At 50.9% G+C, this 20,902-nt stretch overlaps 2 protein-coding genes across 4 annotated transcripts; one reads left to right on the top strand and one right to left on the bottom strand.

The window, feature by feature from the left end:
• Positions 1-1,509: 1,509 nt before the first annotated feature.
• plagl2 (pleiomorphic adenoma gene-like 2) lies at positions 1,510-8,742 on the top strand. 3 transcript variants are annotated; one of them, XR_003886405.1, is made up of 6 exons: positions 1,510-1,633; positions 1,768-1,857; positions 4,656-4,751; positions 4,849-5,138; positions 5,227-6,780; positions 6,938-8,742. XR_003886405.1 is itself a non-coding variant. In XM_029828749.1 (5 exons), exons 3-5 carry the CDS (start codon positions 4,677-4,679, stop codon positions 6,707-6,709), a joined length of 1,848 nt encoding a protein of 615 aa, XP_029684609.1. In that variant the 5' UTR covers positions 1,510-1,633; positions 1,768-1,857; positions 4,656-4,676; the 3' UTR covers positions 6,710-8,742. The 3 variants fall into 3 exon arrangements, 2 of the variants coding, with proteins under 2 accessions (XP_029684609.1, XP_029684610.1); XM_029828749.1 differs by having other exon boundaries at positions 5,227-8,742; XM_029828750.1 differs by having other exon boundaries at positions 4,656-5,138; positions 5,227-8,742.
• Positions 8,743-12,064: 3,322 nt separating this feature from the next.
• Positions 12,065-20,746, bottom strand: tm9sf4 (transmembrane 9 superfamily protein member 4; the record flags this gene model as incomplete). The annotated part of the gene is made up of 18 exons (XM_003976660.3): positions 12,065-13,327; positions 15,349-15,438; positions 15,526-15,645; positions 15,747-15,810; positions 15,879-16,054; positions 16,380-16,463; positions 16,553-16,628; positions 16,701-16,782; positions 17,571-17,703; positions 17,772-17,842; positions 17,928-18,039; positions 18,111-18,232; positions 18,312-18,435; positions 18,622-18,766; positions 18,855-19,011; positions 19,192-19,291; positions 19,372-19,474; positions 20,628-20,746. Coding segments are annotated over 18 exons (2,028 nt in total), but the record flags the coding sequence as incomplete, so codon positions are not given.
• Positions 20,747-20,902: the final 156 nt, after the last annotated feature.

The following is a 20,902-nucleotide window of genomic DNA, read 5'->3' on the forward strand; positions in this document are numbered from 1 at the left end:
CACGTGTCAGTGTGTTGTTGGCGTGCACCCATGTGAACTCAGTGACCTCAGGACGTGTTCCATGTGTCCGACACGTATGCTTCAGGTCTCTCAGTCTCACACACAAACAAGTTTGCGTGCACGTACGCAGGTGTTTACAGTACTCATGTGGGTCACATGACCACTGGTGCTCAACCTTGGACTTAGCCGTTAGCAATAGCGGGGTCACAGAGGCCACTGAGGGTAAATAAGGAAGCCCAGAGATGAAGGGAGCCAAGAGAGTTCTGGTTGAGCTACAACAGAAGCTGCTGGGCCGGTCTCTTAAATTCTGATGGTACCGGTTCTGGAAGACGTGAGCCTAAACAGCACCTACTCACCAACTCTACTCCCTATGAGCAGAGTTCCTCCAAAAGCTCCTAAACTTTTACTCTTAGTTCTTTGGATGAAAACAGCGTTCCTGCTCGGACCCCCCCCCGAACCAGTTTAAGATTGTTCCCGGTTGGTCCAGAGGGGGTGAAACCCAGATTAGGAGGAAGCTGGTGGAACCAAAGAACAGAAGAGCCCGTTGAGTCATGTTGACTTCATCCTCATCCTCATCATCATCATCATCACCACCACCATCTTCACCACCACCATCTTCGTCATCGTCATCACCATCATCATCATCACCATCATCACCATCACCATCACCATCATCATCATCACCACCACCACCATCACCACCACCATCATCACCATCACCACCACCATCTTCATCACCACCATCTTCATCACCACCATCTTCATCACCACCATCTTCATCACCACCATCACCATCACCACCACCATCATCACCACCACCATCTTCATCACCACCATCTTCATCACCACCATCTTCATCACCACCATCTTCATCACCACCACCATCTTCATCACCACCATCTTCATCATCACTCTGCAGGAGTGACATTCACATGAACAGACTAGATTATTTCATGAGAGAAGAAACCAGTGCTTGCTCAGTGGCACCTCAGCAGCACCCAGGGCAGGAAGTGGCACCTCAGCTGGCTGTGGATTTAAACCAAGAACCTTCTGGTTCCGCCAAGCTCGTCCCTCTCAAATCTTTCTATTAAACTTCAGTGGAAACACAAAAGGGTTCCTGGTTGAACTTCTTCCTCAGCGCCACATGTTCTGATTCTGATTAATTCTATAGAAACTAAACCCACTTAGTTCCAGCGGGAACCTTCTTCAAGAACTGTCTGAAATGGTTCCCCTGAGGAGAAACAGACTTGTTTAGGCTGCAGGGGTGGTTTTCATCCTGAGGCTGTTGTGGAGCGTTTGGGTTTTCTGTGAACGTGCACATACAGGCAGAACCCAGCGTTCTCCGTGCACCCACCAGTGGTGCCTGTTCACACCGGTCTGGTGAAGCGATCCATGGGATGTGACCATATTGGGAATGTCTGTCTGGTTCTGCGCCCCCTGGTGGCCACAGAACCTGTCAGCAGGAGCCTTTTTTATTTGGATACACTTTAATCTTCTGACACTTTTTGCTTTCAGAAGAGCAGAAATGAAAAACCGCGTGTCTCACTCACCACCAACCTGGGCTGTTGGGACCGGGTGAGGACGCGAGACCGGCCTGAAGAGAGGACACCAGCAGAAGTTCAGCCCGTGGAAGGTAGAAGAACATAAAGAAATGTTTAAAATATTCGCCACTCTGATGCTATCAATGATAGAGTGCTGATCAAAGCGTTACAGGGTAAAAGGTCCCCTAGGTGGCGCCGCAGCCTGACCTTTGTCTCTCCTGTGCAGGTGGACCAGGAACTTCTCTGCAGCTTAAAGCTCGGATGGTGGCGGAGAGAAGGCTGATGTCTTCAGGAAGAATCTTTCACCGTTTCTAAAGTCAGTGGCGCTTCAGTTGTTCACCTCTGTCTTGTTCTCCTCTGTCTTGTTCACCTCTGTCTTTGTCACCTCTGTCTTGTTCACCTCTGTCTTTGTCACCTCTGTCTTGTTCACCTCTGTCTTGTTCACCTCTGTCTTGTTCACCTCTGTCTTTGTCACCTCTGTCTTGTTCACCTCTGTCTTGTTCACCTCTGTCTTGTTCACCTCTGTCTTTGTCACCTCTGTCTTGTTCACCTCTGTCTTGTTCACCTCTGTCTTGTTCACCTCTGTCTTTGTCACCTCTGTCTTTGTCACCTCTGTCTTTGTCACCTCTGTCTTGTTCACCTCTGTCTTTGTCACCTCTGTCTTGTTCACCTCTGTCTTTGTCACCTCTGTCTTTGTCACCTCTGTCTTTGTCACCTCTGTCTTGTTCACCTCTGTCTTTGTCACCTCTGTCTTGTTCACCTCTGTCTTTGTCACCTCTGTCTTTGTCACCTCTGTCTTTGTCACCTCTGTCTTGTTCACCTCTGTCTTTGTCACCTCTGTCTTGTTCACCTCTGTCTTGTTCACCTCTGTCTTTGTCACCTCTGTCTTTGTCACCTCTGTCTTGTTCACCTCTGTCTTGTTCACCTCTGTCTTGTTCACCTCTGTCTTTGTCACCTCTGTCTTGTTCACCTCTGTCTTGTTCACCTCTGTCTTGTTCACCTCTGTCTTTGTCACCTCTGTCTTATTCACCTCTGTCTTTGTCACCTCTGTCTTGTTCACCTCTGTCTTTGTCACCTCTGTCTTGTTCACCTGTCTTGTTCACCTCTGTCTTGTTCACCTCTGTCTTGTTCACCTCTGTCTTTGTCACCTCTGTCTTGTTCACCTCTGTCTTTGTCACCTCTGTCTTTGTCACCTCTGTCTTGTTCACCTCTGTCTTTGTCACCTCTGTCTTGTTCACCTCTGTCTTGTTGAGGTGGGGAGAGGATGATGAAGGTTGAATAGGATTTCACTCAGGCAGCAGTTTGGTTTCCGTTTTTTTTTAAATTATAATTTTCCCATCAGGTGACTTCTTAGTCTACAGACAGCCCGAGATCACAACAGGCAGCCCAGTGGCCACAAGCTGAAAAACCTTGAAATAGAAAAAAGAAATGTAAACATATGGAATAGTTCGACAATAAAGAAATGAACATGTTTAAGAAACGTACACAGACATATTACACATGAAACCCAATAGCCATAAATATAAATGGCTACACCATAATTTCATTAAGACGATCAGGTTTAACAGCAGAAAATGTAAATGTGTAACTGTTCCAGTCGCTATAGAACCCAACAACGTATCCGTTGGGGCCTCTCACTGGACGCCAACATCCTCATTGTGAGCAGCGCTACTTTGTGAAAGTGAACGTTCTAATTCAACAATCAGTGGGCTTAAAACACGGTAAAGCGGTGCTACCAACTGTCCCTCCAGATCTTGCGAGCAAACTCCTAGAGTATGGTCTCGTTGCTTTCTGGCTTGGGAGTGAGGATAACTGGAAATACCTTGGAGGTGTGGGAAGCACGCCCCTGCGTGGTGACGTCACAAACCGTTACCCTGGCCTACTTGCAATTACACTTACCCACCACCAGGGACCACTAGAGTGCCGAGCAAGTAACAAGGGGTTAGGCTTTACACCTCCCACTCGATCACACAAACGACTGTTGTGGTGATCGCCATGTACGAAAGACAAACGACATGTTTCCTGTCATGGAGATCTTACCCTTACCCTTGCTCCTCGACAGGCCTCACATCTCTATGGAGAACTGTGGAACGTGACTTGTTATTTTTAGCTGTCTTACAGTTAACAGAATCATTTACATTTTAAACATTGGAATGCGATGACTTTGGACCACTTTTACATCAACATCTCTGACAATGGCTCTTGCATCAGGACTGGCCTTGACCACTCTGCCCAGTTTGTACTGTCCCCACAGAGAATTCTGCTCACACACCCAAACAACGTCCCCTCCTGAGACATTTCGATGCAGGATGTGCCACTTGTTTTGATTGAATATGTCTGGGCCGACCAGTTGACTCCAGCTTTTTCTAGAAGTTGTTTACCTCACATTGGATCACCTGGAGTCGAAGGTGATAAAGTCTCCGCTGTTAGAAGCAGGAGAGAACTTGGTGAGACATACCGGATGCACTCCTCCTTGCTCTGCACTCTGGCCTCAATTGGTCTTTCATTAGCCAAGTTTGCGGCTGTGAAAAGGACCGTCTGGAACTCACTGTAGCTCAACATGGCGTTCTTGGAGGGCTTGGAGAGCTCTTTTAGCAACACGGACAGCAGCCTCCGCAGCGCCCGTACGGTGTGGCGAGGAGCTGGATGGACCTGCCACCTCCACTCAGTGCCTCTAACCACTGCACACTCCACCAAAGCCGCTTTATTCTGGGATTCCAGAAACTGGTATAGGTCTTGGAATACCGGCTTTGCTGTCTTGTTCACCTCTGTCTTGTTCACCTCTGTCTTGTTCACCTCTGTCTTGTTCACCTCTGTCTTGTTCACCTGTCTTGTTCACCTCTGTCTTTGTCACCTCTGTCTTGTTCACCTGTCTTGTTCACCTCTGTCCTGTTCACCTCTGTCTTTGTCACCTCTGTCTTGTTCACCTCTGTCCTGTTCACCTCTGTCTTTGTCACCTCTGTCTTGTTCACCTCTGTCTTGTTCACCTCTGTCTTGTTCACCTCTGTCTTGTTCACCTCTGTCCTGCAGCTAATCAGGAAGGAAACCTCCCCACTTCTGTTTTTCATCAGAAGGTCCTGAAAGTGTTTCAGCGGTTTTCTTCTGTTTCTGCAGGTTTGGACTGAAGCCTGTTGGATGCTCGTCACTTGCTGCAAGGTCATTAACAAGCCACGCCCACCCGCCACTTACAGAGTTACACCTGCAAAGCAGGTTAGCCACATCTACGTTTTCATGGCTGCGGCACTCTAGGGCTGCCATGGCAGCTGCTGCCGCCGATGCCTCACGCCGTTTTACCGCACTGACACAGGAGGAAGAGGGACGACGGCCTGCCACCAAATTGTTTGAGAGCTCCGCCCCACTGTCACGGGCAGAGCGAGAGAGTGAGCAGGAGAGGGGGAGAGGGAGAGAGAGGGAGGGGGGAGCCGAAGTAGAAGCAGTTGGGAGATCAAGTGAGATCGAGTGTTTGGTGTGTGGAGTACTGTTCACCTCGCAGGAGAAGCTCCGCCTCCACGCCACAAGTCACACAGGGGAGAAACCCTTCCAGTGCGCACAGCCACACTGCCCCAAGGCCTTCAGCTCCAAATACAAACTGTTCAGGTGATGGCACATCTCCGAAAGATCTCACAGATGCGGCACCTTTCTCCTCTTTCCGGTCCTGAAACACGCGCTTTGTTTTCTGTTGCAGGCATATGGCCACACACTCTCCACAGAAAACCCACCAGTGCTCTTTCTGTGAGAAAATGTTTCACCGAAAAGACCACCTCAAGAACCACCTCCAGACCCATGACCCCAACAAAGAGGCCTTCAAGTGTGAGGAGTGCGGGAAGCACTACAATACCAAACTGGGATACAAGCGCCACGTGGCCATGCACTCCGCCACAGCTGGAGATCTCACCTGTAAAGTCTGCATGCAGACCTACGAGAGCACACCGGTGCTCCTGGAGCACCTGAAGAGCCACTCGGGGAAATCTTCAGGTGGCACCAAGGAGAAGAAACACCCCTGTGACCACTGTGACCGGCGTTTCTACACACGGAAAGATGTGAGACGTCACATGGTGGTCCACACGGGCCGGAAGGATTTCTTGTGCCAGTACTGCGCCCAACGCTTCGGCAGGAAGGATCACCTGACTCGTCATGTGAAGAAAAGTCACTCGCAGGAGTTGCTGAAGATCAAGACGGAGCCTCCAGACATGTTGGGACTTTTAACTTCGGGGTCACCGCCGTGTTCTGTGAAGGAGGAGCTCAGCCCCATGATGTGTGGCATGGGTCCCAACAAGGACCCCATGATGGGTAAATCTTTTCCTGGTGGTGCCCCCTTTCCAATGGGCATGTACAACCCCCACCATCTCCAGGCCATGTCTAATTCTGGGGTGGGTCACCCTCACCCGTCCCTCATGCCCACTTCCTTGTCAGCAGCCATTGGCATGGGCTGTTCGATGGAAAGCCCTGCCTCTCTGCACCCACACTCCCATCACCACCACCATCATCACCACCATCACCACCACCATTCCCCACCACTGGGCCCCCACCACCAACCACCGGCACCCCAGCAGCAGCACCAGCCCCAGCCTGTCCCCAAATACCAGCTGGGCTCTACCTCATACCTGCTGGACAAGCCTTTGAAAGTGGAGATGGAGAGCTTCCTCATGGATCTGCAGAGCAGCTCGCCTGGCCCAGTTTCCTCTGCAGAGCCCCACACTGCTGCCTCACCCCCCAAGGATGGCCTGGAGCCCACCTCGGGCCTTGTTGATGAGCTCTGCGGAGATCCGCTCCTGTCCAAGAGCCCTGCGGTAATCGCCGAGTCTCTGTGTGCTGCTAATATGGATTTTTCCCATCTGCTGGGCTTCCTGCCCCTCAACCTGCCCCCCTACAGTGCCCCCATGAGTACAGGAGGCCTGGTGATGGGCTACACCTCATCTGCAACCTCTTCGTCATCTTCCATCTCTTCTTCCTCATCTCTGCATGCTGCTGAGCCTCACGCTGCGGCGGTCGCCGCGGCAGCAGCTGCCGTCACGATGGCACCTCTTACCTCTTTGCAACCACAACCTCAGGAGCAGCAGAGCTCCGGTGGGGGTCTGGGCCTCGGACCCCTGCACCCGCTTCCATCAGTGTTCAGCTCCAGCCTCAGCACCACCACTCTGCCTCGCTTTCATCAGGCCTTCCAGTAAGAGAACCGGCCTATGGCCAGCTCTGCCCGGCTGAGACCACCTCGGTACCGGCTCGGATCAGCTCTGCATGGGTATCACGGACTGTGTTGGTTTTTAAAAAAGAATTCCTCAAATTGAAGCTCCGTCAAGGAGCAAAAAATGATTTGGGCTTTGTATTAATATCCTATAGTTATAACAATATATTAACCCGTATATTTTAACTTTATACCCCTTCCATTCCCCACTTAGTTGCATTGAGACGGACCCTCCAGGACTTCAGGCCCGCGGCTGTTGTGGTCCCAGTTGTTCAGCAGGAAACATGATGTTTGTGAGGTTTTGGTCTAAAGTGCGAAGCATCGAAGTGTTGGAAGCTGCCTCTGATGGTCTTCTGAGGTCACTTTTGTCGGTACAGGGTCAGGGTCTCGGCAGAACCAGGGGCCCTTGGTGATGCACAAGTTGATGCTGGAACAGTTGGTTTGTCAGGATTGTAGAAGATCTGGTGGCAGAAGTCCTGGAGGGGCTGGTGGAGGACAGGGTGAGGAGGATCAGGCGTGGTACTGCGAACGTTAGAGAATAATAATATCTTTGATTCAATGGAAGATCCGTTCTTTAGTGAAAGTGATCCAAGGTGGTGTGACCCACTGAAATATAGCTTGACGTGGATTTTGGTTTTACTTTTCTTTCCTAAACGTGAGAACGCGGCTTCAACATTAACCGACTGTTATGAACAGCAGAGATGGATGAAGGAACCTCCAGAGAACGATTACAGGTCAGATGTTTGCAGGTTAGAGCCCCTAGAGCAGCTGAGAAAAGTGCTCCTCAGAACCAGGACCAGGCAGAAGCCCCGTTGCTCTCTTGAAACTGGAACAGGTGCCCCCCCAGTTTGGTCCCAAAGGAACATCTTCATGGATTGAAGACAAATTCTTTATTTCTGAAACTTTTCTGTTCCTAAGGAGAAGCACTTTTTTCTGATCAGAAAGCACTTGACCTTTAGGAATCTCCTTGTCTCCTTCCCTTAGACTCTTTCCTCTAAAGCCCCCAGAAAAGCGAGAGCTGCTCTCACAACCAGAAACCTTCAGAATCTTTGAGAAAGATCCTTCGTTAGCGATGAACCCTGACAGATGTGAAAGGCAACAAAACTTAAGGCGCCAGAGGGGCAAATGTATTACGAATGTTATTGCAGTGTACGAAATATCTCAACAGATTATTATTATGGCTTTTATCTCAGTAAGGTGTATTTTAGGTATTAACTAAGTGATGATGTTTTTGATGTCTGCAGGTTTACATTTGTGTATCTTGCATTTTTGATCAAATGGATGAAGTATTAGCTTTTCCTTTAGCTTTCTGTCATATCCGATCTTTACCTTTACTTTGTACTTGACTTAGTTTAGTGGAATCACAACTGTGGATGTTGATATCTAGAAGACTGATGGTGCCTCCAGAACCTGCTAGAGTTCGAACTACGTAGAGTCGTAGGGGATCTAGGTAGAGTCCAGGCCTGCAGGCAGCAATCTGTAGGAACTCGTGAGGGTTTGAGTCCTTCTGAACTCTCAGCGCCACCTACAACCACCTGAGCCCAAAGCGAAGCGAAGCCTCAAAGCGAAGCCTCAAAGCGAAGCGGGCGCTCTAGACCCACGCCGCCCGCGGCTCCAAACGCTGCTTTAGCAAAAGTCGGGACTCGCTGGGACGCGCCGAGTGGTGGAGCTCCAGAAGACGACAAAGACTGACGCCTCCTCTGGATTTAAAGTCTGCGTCCGCCACACTGTTGCCGTAGTAACCAGCTCAGCCTCCTGCTGCTTGGGGGGGGGGGGTGTTGTTGGATAAGTTGAATATTGATGTAAAAATACCGCTGATTTCTCTGTCGCTGCTATTAAGTACGAACGACGCATTTCTGGTCTTCAGAGCTTCACGCCGTCGTCGTCACGGCGACGTCCCGACACTTTTGGTAAAGTGTGTTTCAGCGCTCAGAGGTGCCGCAGCAGAAGCAGCCGCCCCGACGGGCTGCACGAAAAGGAACAAAACACAAAAAAGGAAAAAATCTCGCACATAAAAAACAAATAAAAAGATCAAAACTCACGTTGCTGCTTTAGGGTTAGGGTCAGGGTTAGGGTTAGGGTAGGGTTAGGGTTATGGTCAGGGTTAGGGTTAGAGGGTTAGGGTAGGGTTAGGGTAGGGTTAGGGTAGGGTTAGAGGGTTAGGGTTATGGTTAGAGGGTTAGGGTAGGGTTAGGGTTAGGGGTCAGGGTTAGGGTAGGGTTAGGGTAGGGTTATGGTCAGGGTTAGGGTTAGAGGGTTAGGGTTAGGGGTCAGGGTTAGGGTTAGAGGGTCAGGGTTAAGGGTTAGAGGTTAGGGTCAGGGTTAGGGTCAGGGTTAGGGGTTAGGGTTAGGGTCAGGGTCAGGGTTAGGGTCAGGGTTAGGGTTAGGGTTAGAGGGTTAGGGTTAGAGGGTTAGAGGGTTAGGGTTAGGGGTCAGGGTTAGGGTTAGGGTTAGAGGGTTAGGGTAGGGTTAGGGTAGGGTTAGGGTTAGGGTCAGGGTCAGGGTTAGGGTTAGAGGGTTAGGGTTAGGGGTTAGGGTTAGAGGGTTAGGGTTAGAGGGTTAGGGTAGGGTTAGGGTTAGAGGGTTAGGGTCAGGGTCAGGGTTAGAGGGTTAGGGGTTAGGGTTAGAGGGTTAGGGTAGGGTTAGGGTTAGAGGGTTAGGGTAGGGTTAGGGTTAGAGGGTTAGGGTCAGGGTTAGGGTTAGAGGGTTAGGGGTTAGGGTTAGGGTCAGGGTTAGGGTCAGGGTTAGGGTCAGGGTTAGGGGTTAGGGTTAGAGGTTAGGGTCAGGGTCAGGGTTAGGGTCAGGGTTAGGGTCAGGGTCAGGGTCAGGGTTAGGGTCAGGGTTAGGGTTAGGGGTTAGGGTTAGGGTTAGGGTTAGGGCTGCTGGTGGACGACTGTGAAGATGGAAAAGAGCTGAAATATGCACAAACCGAACCAGCATAGTGTTCATCATCCTGGGCCCCCCCCTCCTCCCTCCTCCTCCCCCCTCCCCCTCATCTCCCCCTCCCCCTCCCCCCTCATCACCTCCTCTCAGCTGCTTTGTAGAGTCACATGAAAGGGTGAAATATGGCGATATCCTCGCGGGTCACATGACTGAGTGCACAGCTCGGGGCGCCGCTCCTCATCAGTGATTTTTGTTTGTTGTTGTATGATTATATTATTTTCTGTTTGTATAAACAGGACCTTGAAAAAACAAAACAACAAAAAAAACAACAACACATCACCTCATTTTTTGTTTTATTCTTACCAAAACCCGGGGAGCAGAAACCTTTGCACGAACGCAGGACGTCAGACTGGCGGCGCGTGGCCCCGGGGTGGGGGCGTGGCCCCGGGGTGGGGGCGTGGCACCGGGGTGGGGGCGTGGCCCCGGGGGGGCGTGAGGCCCCTGATCGGCAGGATGAAGGTTTTATTGATCCTGGACTCGTGCTCTCAGCACCTTTCGACAAACATTATTAAAAAGATTTGAACATCAGAAGTTGAACCGAGCCTGAACGGGTTCTAGGATCAGACCGATTGGCCCTACGAGGGAGCGCCCTACGAGGGAGCGCCCTACGAGGGAGCGCCCTACGAGGGAACGCCCTACGAGGGAGCGCCCTACGAGGGAGCGCCCTACGAGGGAGCGCCCTACGAGGGAGCGCCCTACGAGGGAGCGCCCTACGAGGGAACGCCTGTCGTGCATCCGTTTGTCCTCCCTGGGTTTCTGTGAGCTAATCTGAATTCTAGCACTTTCAACCTTTTAAAAAGTATTTTTTTCTTTGAAAGTTTCAGCTTATGTGTTGATGTTGTTAATTTTGTATTGATCCTTTATTCGTATGTGCCATTAGTTTGATGTTAGACGTATCGATCTTTGTTTCTTTCTCTTCAAGAGTAACAGTATTTTTGATAGACGTTTCACTAATATTCTTTGATATTAAAGTCCCACCTGAACATTTTTCAACCTTTTGAATAAGCTCCTCCTGCTTTTTTCCACAAATCCAGCGAGAGAACAGCAGCAACGTTTCTGCTCTTCAACTGACCCCAAACTGAAGCACTTGAACTCAATCATCATCACCGTTCTCCCAGATGGCTGCAGCTCCTGTGCATCAGTTTTAATATGTACATTTAACATATGGAACATGTTTTAAATGAGCCCTGCGCGCAGCAGCCTCATCTGCTCCACCTGCACCTTTTAAGGATGCACTTATGCCCTTTTTTCCTCTTTAGAAGGTGCAGAGCATCAATATTTTAAGGGAATTTATTGCTCAGTTTGCAGCTGAGCGAAGCTGATCTGGTTTAACCCCCCCCCCCTTTTACTTTGGTATTTTGGGTTCTGTCTGCTAAGGACATTATCTATGTGTAGTTTTTTATATTTCCAGCTTTTTTTTCATTCCAGGCTGCTTGTTTCTTCTATTTAGTGACTTTAGTCCATTTTATCTCCATCACCTGATTTTACAGCCTCTGGAATCAATAAAAGGAGCAGAGACGACAGAATCCGTGTGTTGGCATCAACACTTCATGTTCAGCTACAGGGAGACTCCAGACGTGCTTCGCAGGAAGACAGAAACAGGAAACGTTGCTTTTTCTGTCGCATATCTCGCATTCATCAGTTGCTGCAATGTAAAGGTGACAGATTTGTATATTGGTTGATCCAAAGAGATGATGAACACAACAGAACCTATCGTACAGTACCGCGTATCTTTGAGTTGTTATGTGTCATGTTGGAGTTATTAAAAGACAAACCAGTGGTCTTGACCACATCGGCTGCTTCCTCTTTATTTAGCTGCATATTCCAGACGCTCCGAAAAGGCGGCTGTGAGAAAGTGCTGCTGAGGAAGAGAAGACCTGAGCAGCAGCCCAGCAGGGGGCATCTTACCTGTCAGAAGGTGCTTCTGCCCGTCAGCGAGAGGCGGTGCTCTGTGGGGCGGCGCTCCGTCCGTGGGGCGGCGCTCCGTCCGTGGGGCGGCGCTCCGTCCGTGGGGCGGCCATCTGCCCTTCCAGGCACCAAAGAACTCCAAGAAGACAGAATTAATTTAACATAACTCACATCAGAAATGAGAAACATTAATCCTAATTAGGATCGTGCTGGTCACTGATGGGGGCGGGGCCAAAGAAGCCAGCGTCAGAAACGCTCCCGTGACGGGAGACCTCAGCAATCATCACCACTGGAGCCCATTTGTGGTTCTGACCCAGCTTCAGATTTAATCGTGTCACTTATTGAGCCAGAAAGATGTAATGAGAATGTGTTGTCAACCCGTTGTCATGGTTACCACTCTGCAGCAGAGGCAGGCGGTGGTCCGGAGCATCACCTGCTGACAGGAGCAGGAAGGTCATGTGACTGATGGGAATAAAGACAGCAGCTGATTTCCAGAGTCAACGCATCACTTTATTGTTTCTGTAAATGTACATTCTGGAAAACGCTGCCTGCACCTTCGGAGGGTGGAAACGAAGCGCCAGGAACGACACACACACCCCCACACACCCCCCCACACACACGCACGTGCACCTTCAAGTCTCTGCAATTAAAGAAATCCGCCATGAATGTTGCAAGAGCAGGAGAATCTTTATAGAAGACAACAGGAAGTGGGCTCAGGAGAGGACGCGTTTGTCCCTTCTTCTCTGACCCTGGACCATCAGGACTGACGGGGCCCCCGGCCCCCCATCACCCCTGACCAACTAAAATATAACCCCAAATCAGTTGCTGCCTTTGTGCTAACAGCTAACTGATGTTGAGGCGGTTTGACGGTCACTTCCTGTTGTGACAAGGTCCCGCGGATCTCCTGCTCTCCGTCCCCACGCAGCAGTCAAGGAAATACTTGGTTCCATGAAACAGTCCAAGTGTCCAGAACTGAGGTACCTGTCCCCTGGGGGTGGGGCGCCACGCGGCTTACAAGCCCCTCCTCCACCGTTTCAGGAGCACCTCTGTCAGGACATTTGGTGGAAACAAACCTAACAGTTAAAACGCGACAAATCTGAGATTATTGTGTGAACAAACAGCCGTTGCTGCATAGTTGAGCAGGCGTGCAGCTCTGCTAACGGCTACAGTAACACGGTCGGTCCTACGGTGGCCCTGCACACGGTCCTGCACCACGGAGCAAAACACAAGCAAACAGACCAGAGCGTTCATGATAGACAAGTAAAAAATAACATTTAATTTAAAGTTGTGTTTACTGGAGCAGTCCGTCCACATCAGGCCACCCAAATAAAAATAAAAATCTCATTTTTAACCAAACCAATCATGATGACAGAAACAAGAATTTGTGCTAAACTTTGGCCCACTGTGAGAGACAGCCTCTGATTCTGTCCCACAAAGATTAGAAGGGAGGAAAGATGCCAGCGCGACCCCGCCAGGCCACCAGGGGGGGCTATTGTGCCAAAAATAGAAATAGGACTCCTCCACACACGTCAGTGCTCATGAGACATGAACAGAAATATTTACATTAAAATACAGAAGGTCACCAAATAGGATTTAAAAAGCATCAGTCGATTTTTACAGCGGCGTAAATTTTCCTGATAAACATGTATGCAGCGTAGAAACCGATCGTGCCCGTCAGCAGCCAGAAGGTCAGAACCATCAGGGCGGTGTAGCCGAAGTAGAGCAGCGAGGGGATGAACTCTACGATATCCAGCTGAAATAAGGAGAGAAGAGACAAATCAGTCACTCATCCACCAATCAAAGACATCATCCCTCCGTCAGGTACGAGTGAGACGATCTGAAGCAGATGTTCATCACATCTGCCGTATTTTCACGACCATAAGGAGCACCGTATTATATCGCTGACTGGTTCCGACCCACATATGGTGGCATAACTCGCCCGCCGCCGCCTCATAGATGCGGCTGGGCGCGGTTATCTTGGCGCGGGTTAGGGAAGATGGCCGCCCTCTCCTGGTTAGGGTTAGGGAAGATGGCCGCCCTCTCCTGGTTAGGGTTAGGGAAGATGGCCGCCCTCTCCTGGTTAGGGTTAGGGAAGATGGCCGCCCTCTCCTGGTTAGGGTTAGGGAAGATGGCCGCCCTCTCCTGGTTAGGGTTAGGGAAGATGGCCGCCCTCTCCTGGTTAGGGAAGATGGCCACCCTCTCCTGGTTAGGGAAGATGGCCGCCCTCTCCTGGTTAGGGTGAGGGAAGATGGCCGCCCCCTCCTGGTTAGGGTGAGGGAAGATGGCCGCCCCCTCCTGGTTAGGGTGAGGGAAGATGGCCACCCCCTCCTGGTTAGGGTTAGGGAAGATGGCCGCCCTCTCCTGGTTAGGGTTAGGGAAGATGGCCACCCCCTCCTGGTTAGGGTGAGGGAAGATGGCCGCCCTCTCCTGGTTAGGGTTAGGGAAGATGGCCGCCCTCTCCTGGTTAGGGTTAGGGAAGATGGCCACCCCCTCCTGGTTAGGGTGAGGGAAGATGGCCACCCCCTCCTGGTTAGGGTTAGGGAAGATGGCCGCCCTCTCCTGGTTAGGGTTAGGGAAGATGGCCACCCCCTCCTGGTTAGGGTGAGGGAAGATGGCCGCCCTCTCCTGGTTAGGGTTAGGGAAGATGGCCGCCCCCTCCTGGTTAGGGTTAGGGAAGATGGCCGCCCTCTCCTGGTTAGGGTTAGGGAAGATGGCCGCCCCCTCCTGGTTAGGGTTAGGGAAGATGGCCGCCCTCTCCTGGTTAGGGAAGATGGCCACCCTCTCCTGGTTAGGGAAGACGGCCACCCTCTCCTGGTTAGGGAAGACGGCCGCCCTCTCCTGGTTAGGGTTAGGGAAGACGGCCGCCCCCTCCTGGTTGGGGTTAGGGAAGACGGCCGCCCTCTCCTGGTTGGGGTTAGGGAAGACGGCCGCCCTCTCCTGGTTAGGGTTAGGGAAGACGGCCGCCCTCTCCTGGTTAGGGTTAGGGTTAGGGAAGACGGCCGCCCTCTCCTGGTTAGGGTTAGGGAAGATGGCCGCCCTCTCCTGGTTAGGGTTAGGGAAGATGGCCGCCCTCTCCTGGTTAGGGTTAGGGAAGATGGCCACCCTCTCCTGGTTAGGGCTAGGGTTAGGGAAGATGGCCACCCTCTCCTGGTTAGGGTTAGGGAAGATGGCCACCCTCTCCTGGTTAGGGTTAGGGAAGATGGCCACCCTCTCCTGGTTAGGGTTAGGGAAGATGGCCGCCCTCTCCTGGTTAGGGTTAGGGAAGATGGCCGCCCTCTCCTGGTTAGGGTTAGGGAAGATGGCCGCCCTCTCCTGGTTAGGGTTAGGGAAGATGGCCACCCTCTCCTGGTTAGGGAAGATGGCCACCCTCTCCTGGTTAGGGTTAGGGAAGATGGCCACCCTCTCCTGGTTAGGGAAGATGGCCACCCTCTCCTGGTTAGGGAAGATGGCCACCCTCTCCTGGTTAGGGTTAGGGTTCATATTTGATGGCCTGCAGTTTAAAGTAAGCCTCATTCATACGCGTCTCGCTTGACCGGCGCCATTTTAGGGGATCCTTATGCGTCGGTGTGCCACTAATCGTTGGGCGGAGCGTTTACCGTAGTGCACCCTACCAAAGGGGCACAGCAGATTTTGGGACTCACCATCGATTTTTGAGAAAATCTCAGTGTTTTAGGTGCCTTATAGTTGTGAAAATACGATACTCAGAGGGATCTACCTGAACCTGACAACCTCTGAACGAAAACAGGAAGACAACTGAAGAGGAACTTTTTTTACCTTGTTGACAAAGTAAAAGATGGCATAAATGAGGACATAGAACGCTGAACCTCCAGACACCAGGAATGTTCTCCACCACCATCTGTAGTCCTGAGATGAGGGAAAGCACAAAGCTGAATGTTCAAACCGTTGCTAGGCAACCCCACTGGACCTCACAGCAGGAGCGAGTGAAGGTACCTCTGCACAGAGCTGGAAATAGACCATGACGATGCTGATCTGGGAGCAGGACACCACCAGGATGATGAAGACCAGGAAGAGGAAGCCAAACAGGTAATAGAACTGGTTCTCCCAGATGGCCTGAGGTCACACACACACACGCGCACACACACATGCACACACCGCTGTTAAACAGACTGGATCACGTTTGATCCCAAAGTTCTGAGAGCAGCTGGACTCACGCTGAAGATGAAGAAGAGCTCGATGAACATGGCACCGAAGGGAAGGATTCCAGCCATCAGGATCCTGGTGGCAGGAAGCAAATATTCAGTAACAAGACGAGAGAAGGAGGACTTGAACACACAAACACTCACCCCACAAACTTGTTCATGTACCAGCGCTGCTCGGGAACCTGCCGCGGGATCTGGTTGGTGCGGACTGGATTATCATACGGCTGTTTGCGGAAGCCAAAGTAATAGCCCAGGTAGACCAGAGGCAGGGAGATCCCGAACCACATGCAGAGCAGAGCCAGCATGGTGGTGAAGGGAACCTGGGGTGGAAGCACACACAGGAGGACACCAGGTCTCTGCCAAAGCTCCACCATCAGCAGGATGATCCACACTACAAACACACCACGTCCACCACAAACCCTGGATGCCTGTGAGATCTGGGGCTGGAGACAAGCTGAGGACGTTCAGAGGGAGCTTAACACGGAGGCATCGCATCTCTTCAACCAGGCTCAACCTCCCCTTCTGTGGGAACATCCTCTGCACCCTCCTCACATCACACAGGCCCTTCAGCAGCCGCTCACTACAGACACTCCACGTCACGCCAAACACGAGAAGCTCGATGGACATCCAGCTTCAGGAACTCACCGCTCCAGACGAGTGCTCTCCCCAAATGAAGAAGTTCAGGAAGAAACAAATTCCAAACACCACGGCAGGATACAACGTTGCCGTCTGCAGCACAAACAGCAACACGGCGATTGAAAGGCCAAACACACAAGAACGCTGAAGACGTTACCGAGACTCTCACTTCAGCCACTCACACAAAAGGCTCCTTTCCTCCATCGATGACCCTTCAGGGTTCGGTACAACCTGCCAGCAAAATAACCTCCAAACACGCTGGAGGAAAACAAGAGGAGAGACGTCAAGCAGGTGCAGGAGAAGCAGGCAGGCCGAGGAAGAGGCCCCTACCCCATAAACATGAAGAGGAAGCAGGCAGTGGTCATCAGCGCTCCTCTGCTGGACGGAGACAGCATCCCCAACATGGCAACAACTGGGGAGACGGGGACAGTCGGAGTTTTCAAACACACATTTGATTTGAGGTCATTTTCAAGCAGAACTGAGAAAACAAAGAAGACAAGCAGATCAGGAGGCTCCCAGAGAGCAGCTCCTCGTCCTCCAGCCAACACACTCCACAACTCCAGTGTGGTGCCCCGGAAAAATAAAGGGGTTCATTCCAGCGTTGATCAGCCAACACAAGATGTCTGGAGATCCCAGTCCAGAGGTCCATGAGCCTCCTGGAGCAGTCACATCCATTTTTCTGTTAACTGAAGCTTTGTGTGGTCTGGAGCACCGTTGATGTTCACAGCCTGATGTCCCCCATGATGAGGCTGCGTGTCAACACCAACCAGCAGACCCATGGACGGGGGACAGTCATTGCTCTCCAGGCGAGAGCGCACCTTCCACAGCAGTTGTTCAGGCAGTAGATGTCAGGCTCAGGCAAAGACATCTGGATCTCATCCTCTCTGTGATTTTAAAGAATGACTGAAAAAGAGTCCCCACTGTCTCCACCTGCAGGTCCTGACCGTCAGCCGTCAACATTCTCCTGTGTGTCCCCTGAACTGGACGTGTCCTGGATGTCCAACACAGAGCTTTGTGTGTTCCGTCTGCACATTTTCACAGCTTTCAGGTTTCCGTATTTTTTCTTTTAACAGAGAAACGAGGATGTTCTTGTCCACTAAACTGTCCTCCATGTCTAGCCCTGCCTCCTCCGTTTCTTCCACATGTTTAAACTCTTTGATGTTTCCAAAAACATCAGACGGATGTGAAAGAAGGACTTACAGATGACGATGAGCCCCATGCAAAACAGCTGGATCCCTGAGCCCAGTAAGGAGCTGAGGACCATGGGATACTGGGGCGGCCTGAAGACGTCGCCGTGGACGTTCTTCCACCCAGACTCTTCCATCGTGTCCTCCTGGTGAGACAGACAGGAAGAGTCAGAACAGCAAAGGTCCACCGTCTGGATGACGGGCCAGCACTCACGATGTCGTCCTCTCGGTTGTAGTTGGCGATGTCCTTCCTTAAGGTCCTGATGATGATCATACTCAGGATACCTAATCAAGGTCACAGGGTCGCGAGGGTCAAAGGCAGAAGCTTTTAACAACAACAAGCGCGTAATCGGTGACTTTTGAGGCTGACCCGACAGGAAGAAGACGACCACCACGGAGTTAACGATGGAGAACCAGTGGATCTGAACGTCACTCATGGTGAGGTAGGTGTCCCACCGCGACGCCCACTTGATCTCGCTGGCCTGCAGAGGTCAAAGGGCGTTTGTTTTACCGTCTGTGTGATCACTCCCATATGGCTGCTGAAGCCACTCACCTCCCAGTGCACAGAGTAAGTGAACAGGACTTGGTTTTCCTTTGTGGGGTCGATCTCCTGGGGGGCGGCGCCACTGGCCTCAGGCAGGGTGCACGTGTTGTCTGTGACGACAGCCTTCAAATCTGAGGAAACAAGAGCAGACATGGTGAGCGGCAGGTGAGCCACAACGGTGCGTCACCTCCGCAGCTTCCTGTCGCCTACCCTCCACCTGCACGCTCCGAGGTACCACCTCAAAGCGCACAACCCTGTAGTTGTGGATGTTCTCCTCCTCCAGCTGCTCTTTGTGGAAGTACAGGATGAAGGAGAGATGGTTGTGCAGATAGAACTGAGGGAGGACACAGAAAGCACACGCCAGTCAGATGCTGTGGGCACAACGGAACCTGAAGAGTCCAGTTCAAGTCTACATCAGCTCCTCGTGGACCAGAAAGATGGACTAACGGATGTTGTGGAACCGTTTGTTCTCCACCTGACTGAACAGAGGAGACGGCGGCTCTGTCACGGTTGTGTTCACCTTGTTGCTGTCTACGAAGCCCAAGCGGTATCCGTGTTCAAACTGCACGTCTTTGGCCGCGTCCTTCTTCTGCTCGTCCTCGCCCGCGGCCTCTCTGTTGGGGTAAAACTCTAACCTGGTGGCTACTGGCAGGTTGTCTGCAATGCTGAAACACACAGGAAGACGTCACATTCACGGGCCGCTCAGCAAAGCGCCGTAGGTGGAGCAGCGTGACGACGCAGGTGGGCGCTCACAGGTGAACGTAATACTCCTCCCGGATTCGCTCGGCCATCAGTTTGCTTTCACTGACGCTCAGTGTTTTCTTGCTGCACACCATCTCACACTTCCTGTTCTTGGTCATCTCGACGGTGAAGGGGGTGTTCACAATCCGGTCGCCACGCAACACCTCACCTGCAGGAAAAGGTGCATGAAACACCTCAAAAAAAAAGAAATCGCACTTCTACACTGAAGAGATGATAAGAGATAAGCTTTCATTTGACGACTTTAGATCATTAACAGCCAAATGTATATTTCCAAGCATCATGATCTGGGACGTTAAGAACATGATGAGAACAAAGTCATTCTACTCACCAAGGTTCTCTCCCTTGTAGAAAACCGTATCCGGTTTGCAGAAAGGTAGAGAGTAATATTCATAAGGAAGCTGAGTACGAGAACTGGTCAGCTTCACAGCCTGGGAAATCAAAATGTCCCTTTCAGCAACAGGTGCAGACATTAATGTCTCATCATCATGGAAAATGGCTTTAAATTCACCTTTATATCTACTGTATCCCCCTCGTGGAAGTTCCGGGGAGCAACTCCAGGAACATAGAAAGGATGAACCACTAGGTACCAGTAGCAAGGCCCACCACGTCTCCTGGAACACCAACACCAGAAAGGGTTGTTCCACCACGTCACGTCATGAAACTTCACATTTTATACACACAAACCATCGAATTATTGCTCCACCTACAGGATACAGCTGCAATCTGTTTATAACAGCCAAGGAAAAGCTCATTAAAATGTAATCTTCTGGATTCCAGAAGAACTTTGGCTTTTGATCTTCCATAGATGAAATCCAAGGAGCTCTGATCATCAACCAACCATGTTCGGTACCGCTGCCTATATACCACTGTGGGTCCAAGATGGGAGGAAATCAGCCTCGTTTTAGGACGACGAGAGGAAGACAACTCAGATCTCTTGATTCTAAATCAGAATCTAAAGTCTGTGGCCTCATCAGTGATCGCCCCCCCCCGAAGATCAGCCATACAGGACCTGCAGCAAAGCTCGGTGGTGTTCTGGTTCTGGGGCTTTGATGGGACCGGACCGATGGAGGTTCTGGTGTCTAAATGTCCAACCCTAACCCTCGTTTAACCGCAGATATCTAAACACACACGCCTCCTTTGGTCTTTATAACGAGCATGACAGCAGAAGGAGACTTTAGTCTTTGGCTGATCCGAGATCTGCGAAGTTTGACAGAAATTCGCTGTTGATAAAAGACTGTTGCTTGGACGCATAAATCAAAGATAAGCGTTGACGTTCATGCCAACAAAAGCATTACATGTGTGGGGCTCTCAGGTCAGGTCATTTTTTCGCTTTAATCTGCTGCCATCTTGGTTTTTTTACCCATTTTAACCGAAACGTCCAATAAAACTCACGCTAACAGAGGTGCTACTGCTAGCACGGAACTTCACATCTTTTCCAATCTGCATTTTCATGACAGCAAAGCAACCAGGTACAGAATTTAGTACACTTTTATACAATTTCCGGCGTTTAGTAATCAGAAAGATAGTGTGGAAAACATTTTATAGGCAACTAGGCGACAACCAGCTCAGCTAGCTTAACAAGATAGCGAAACCGTCCCATCGACTATTAAACAGCAGCAACTGCAGCAAGTTCACGCGAAACTGCAATTTAGTGAATAAGATAACTCTTTAGTGTAACTCATATTGACCAACTGTTCTATGACAACTGCGGAATAGAGTATAATAAGTGTAATTTGGGGAAAATACTGTTCCTTTTCCACTCACCATAACCGCGGCCGCCATTTTGAATACGTGTCATTCGTGACGTTGCGGAAGTCCAACTTTGCCTTTTTAACAAATGCCACGCCCCCTGAGACGCGCGCGCGCACACACACATCTTCCAATCAGAATTAGATATGAACAATCATAATTAACCACCATAATTAACCACCATAATTAACCACCATAATCAACTACAGACCACCGGGGCCGAGAACTGGGCGAGCAGCTCCCGCAGCGGGATCCACCCCCTGGGCTGGTGCAGGAGCGCCCCCCTCCTG

This window comes from Takifugu rubripes, chromosome 20 (assembly GCF_901000725.2).
Source record: "Takifugu rubripes chromosome 20, fTakRub1.2, whole genome shotgun sequence".
Classification (NCBI taxonomy): domain Eukaryota; kingdom Metazoa; phylum Chordata; class Actinopteri; order Tetraodontiformes; family Tetraodontidae; genus Takifugu; species Takifugu rubripes.

Coding starts and splice junctions, on each gene's coding strand:
- plagl2 (XM_029828749.1), top strand. CDS start 4,677: ATGCTCGTCACTTGCTGCAAGGTCATTAACAAGCCACGCCCACCCGCC. Junction 4,752..4,848: donor GAGTTACACCTGCAAAGCAG/GTTAGCCACATC, acceptor GCACTGACACAG/GAGGAAGAGGGACGACGGCC. Junction 5,139..5,226: donor TCCAAATACAAACTGTTCAG/GTGATGGCACAT, acceptor TTTCTGTTGCAG/GCATATGGCCACACACTCTC.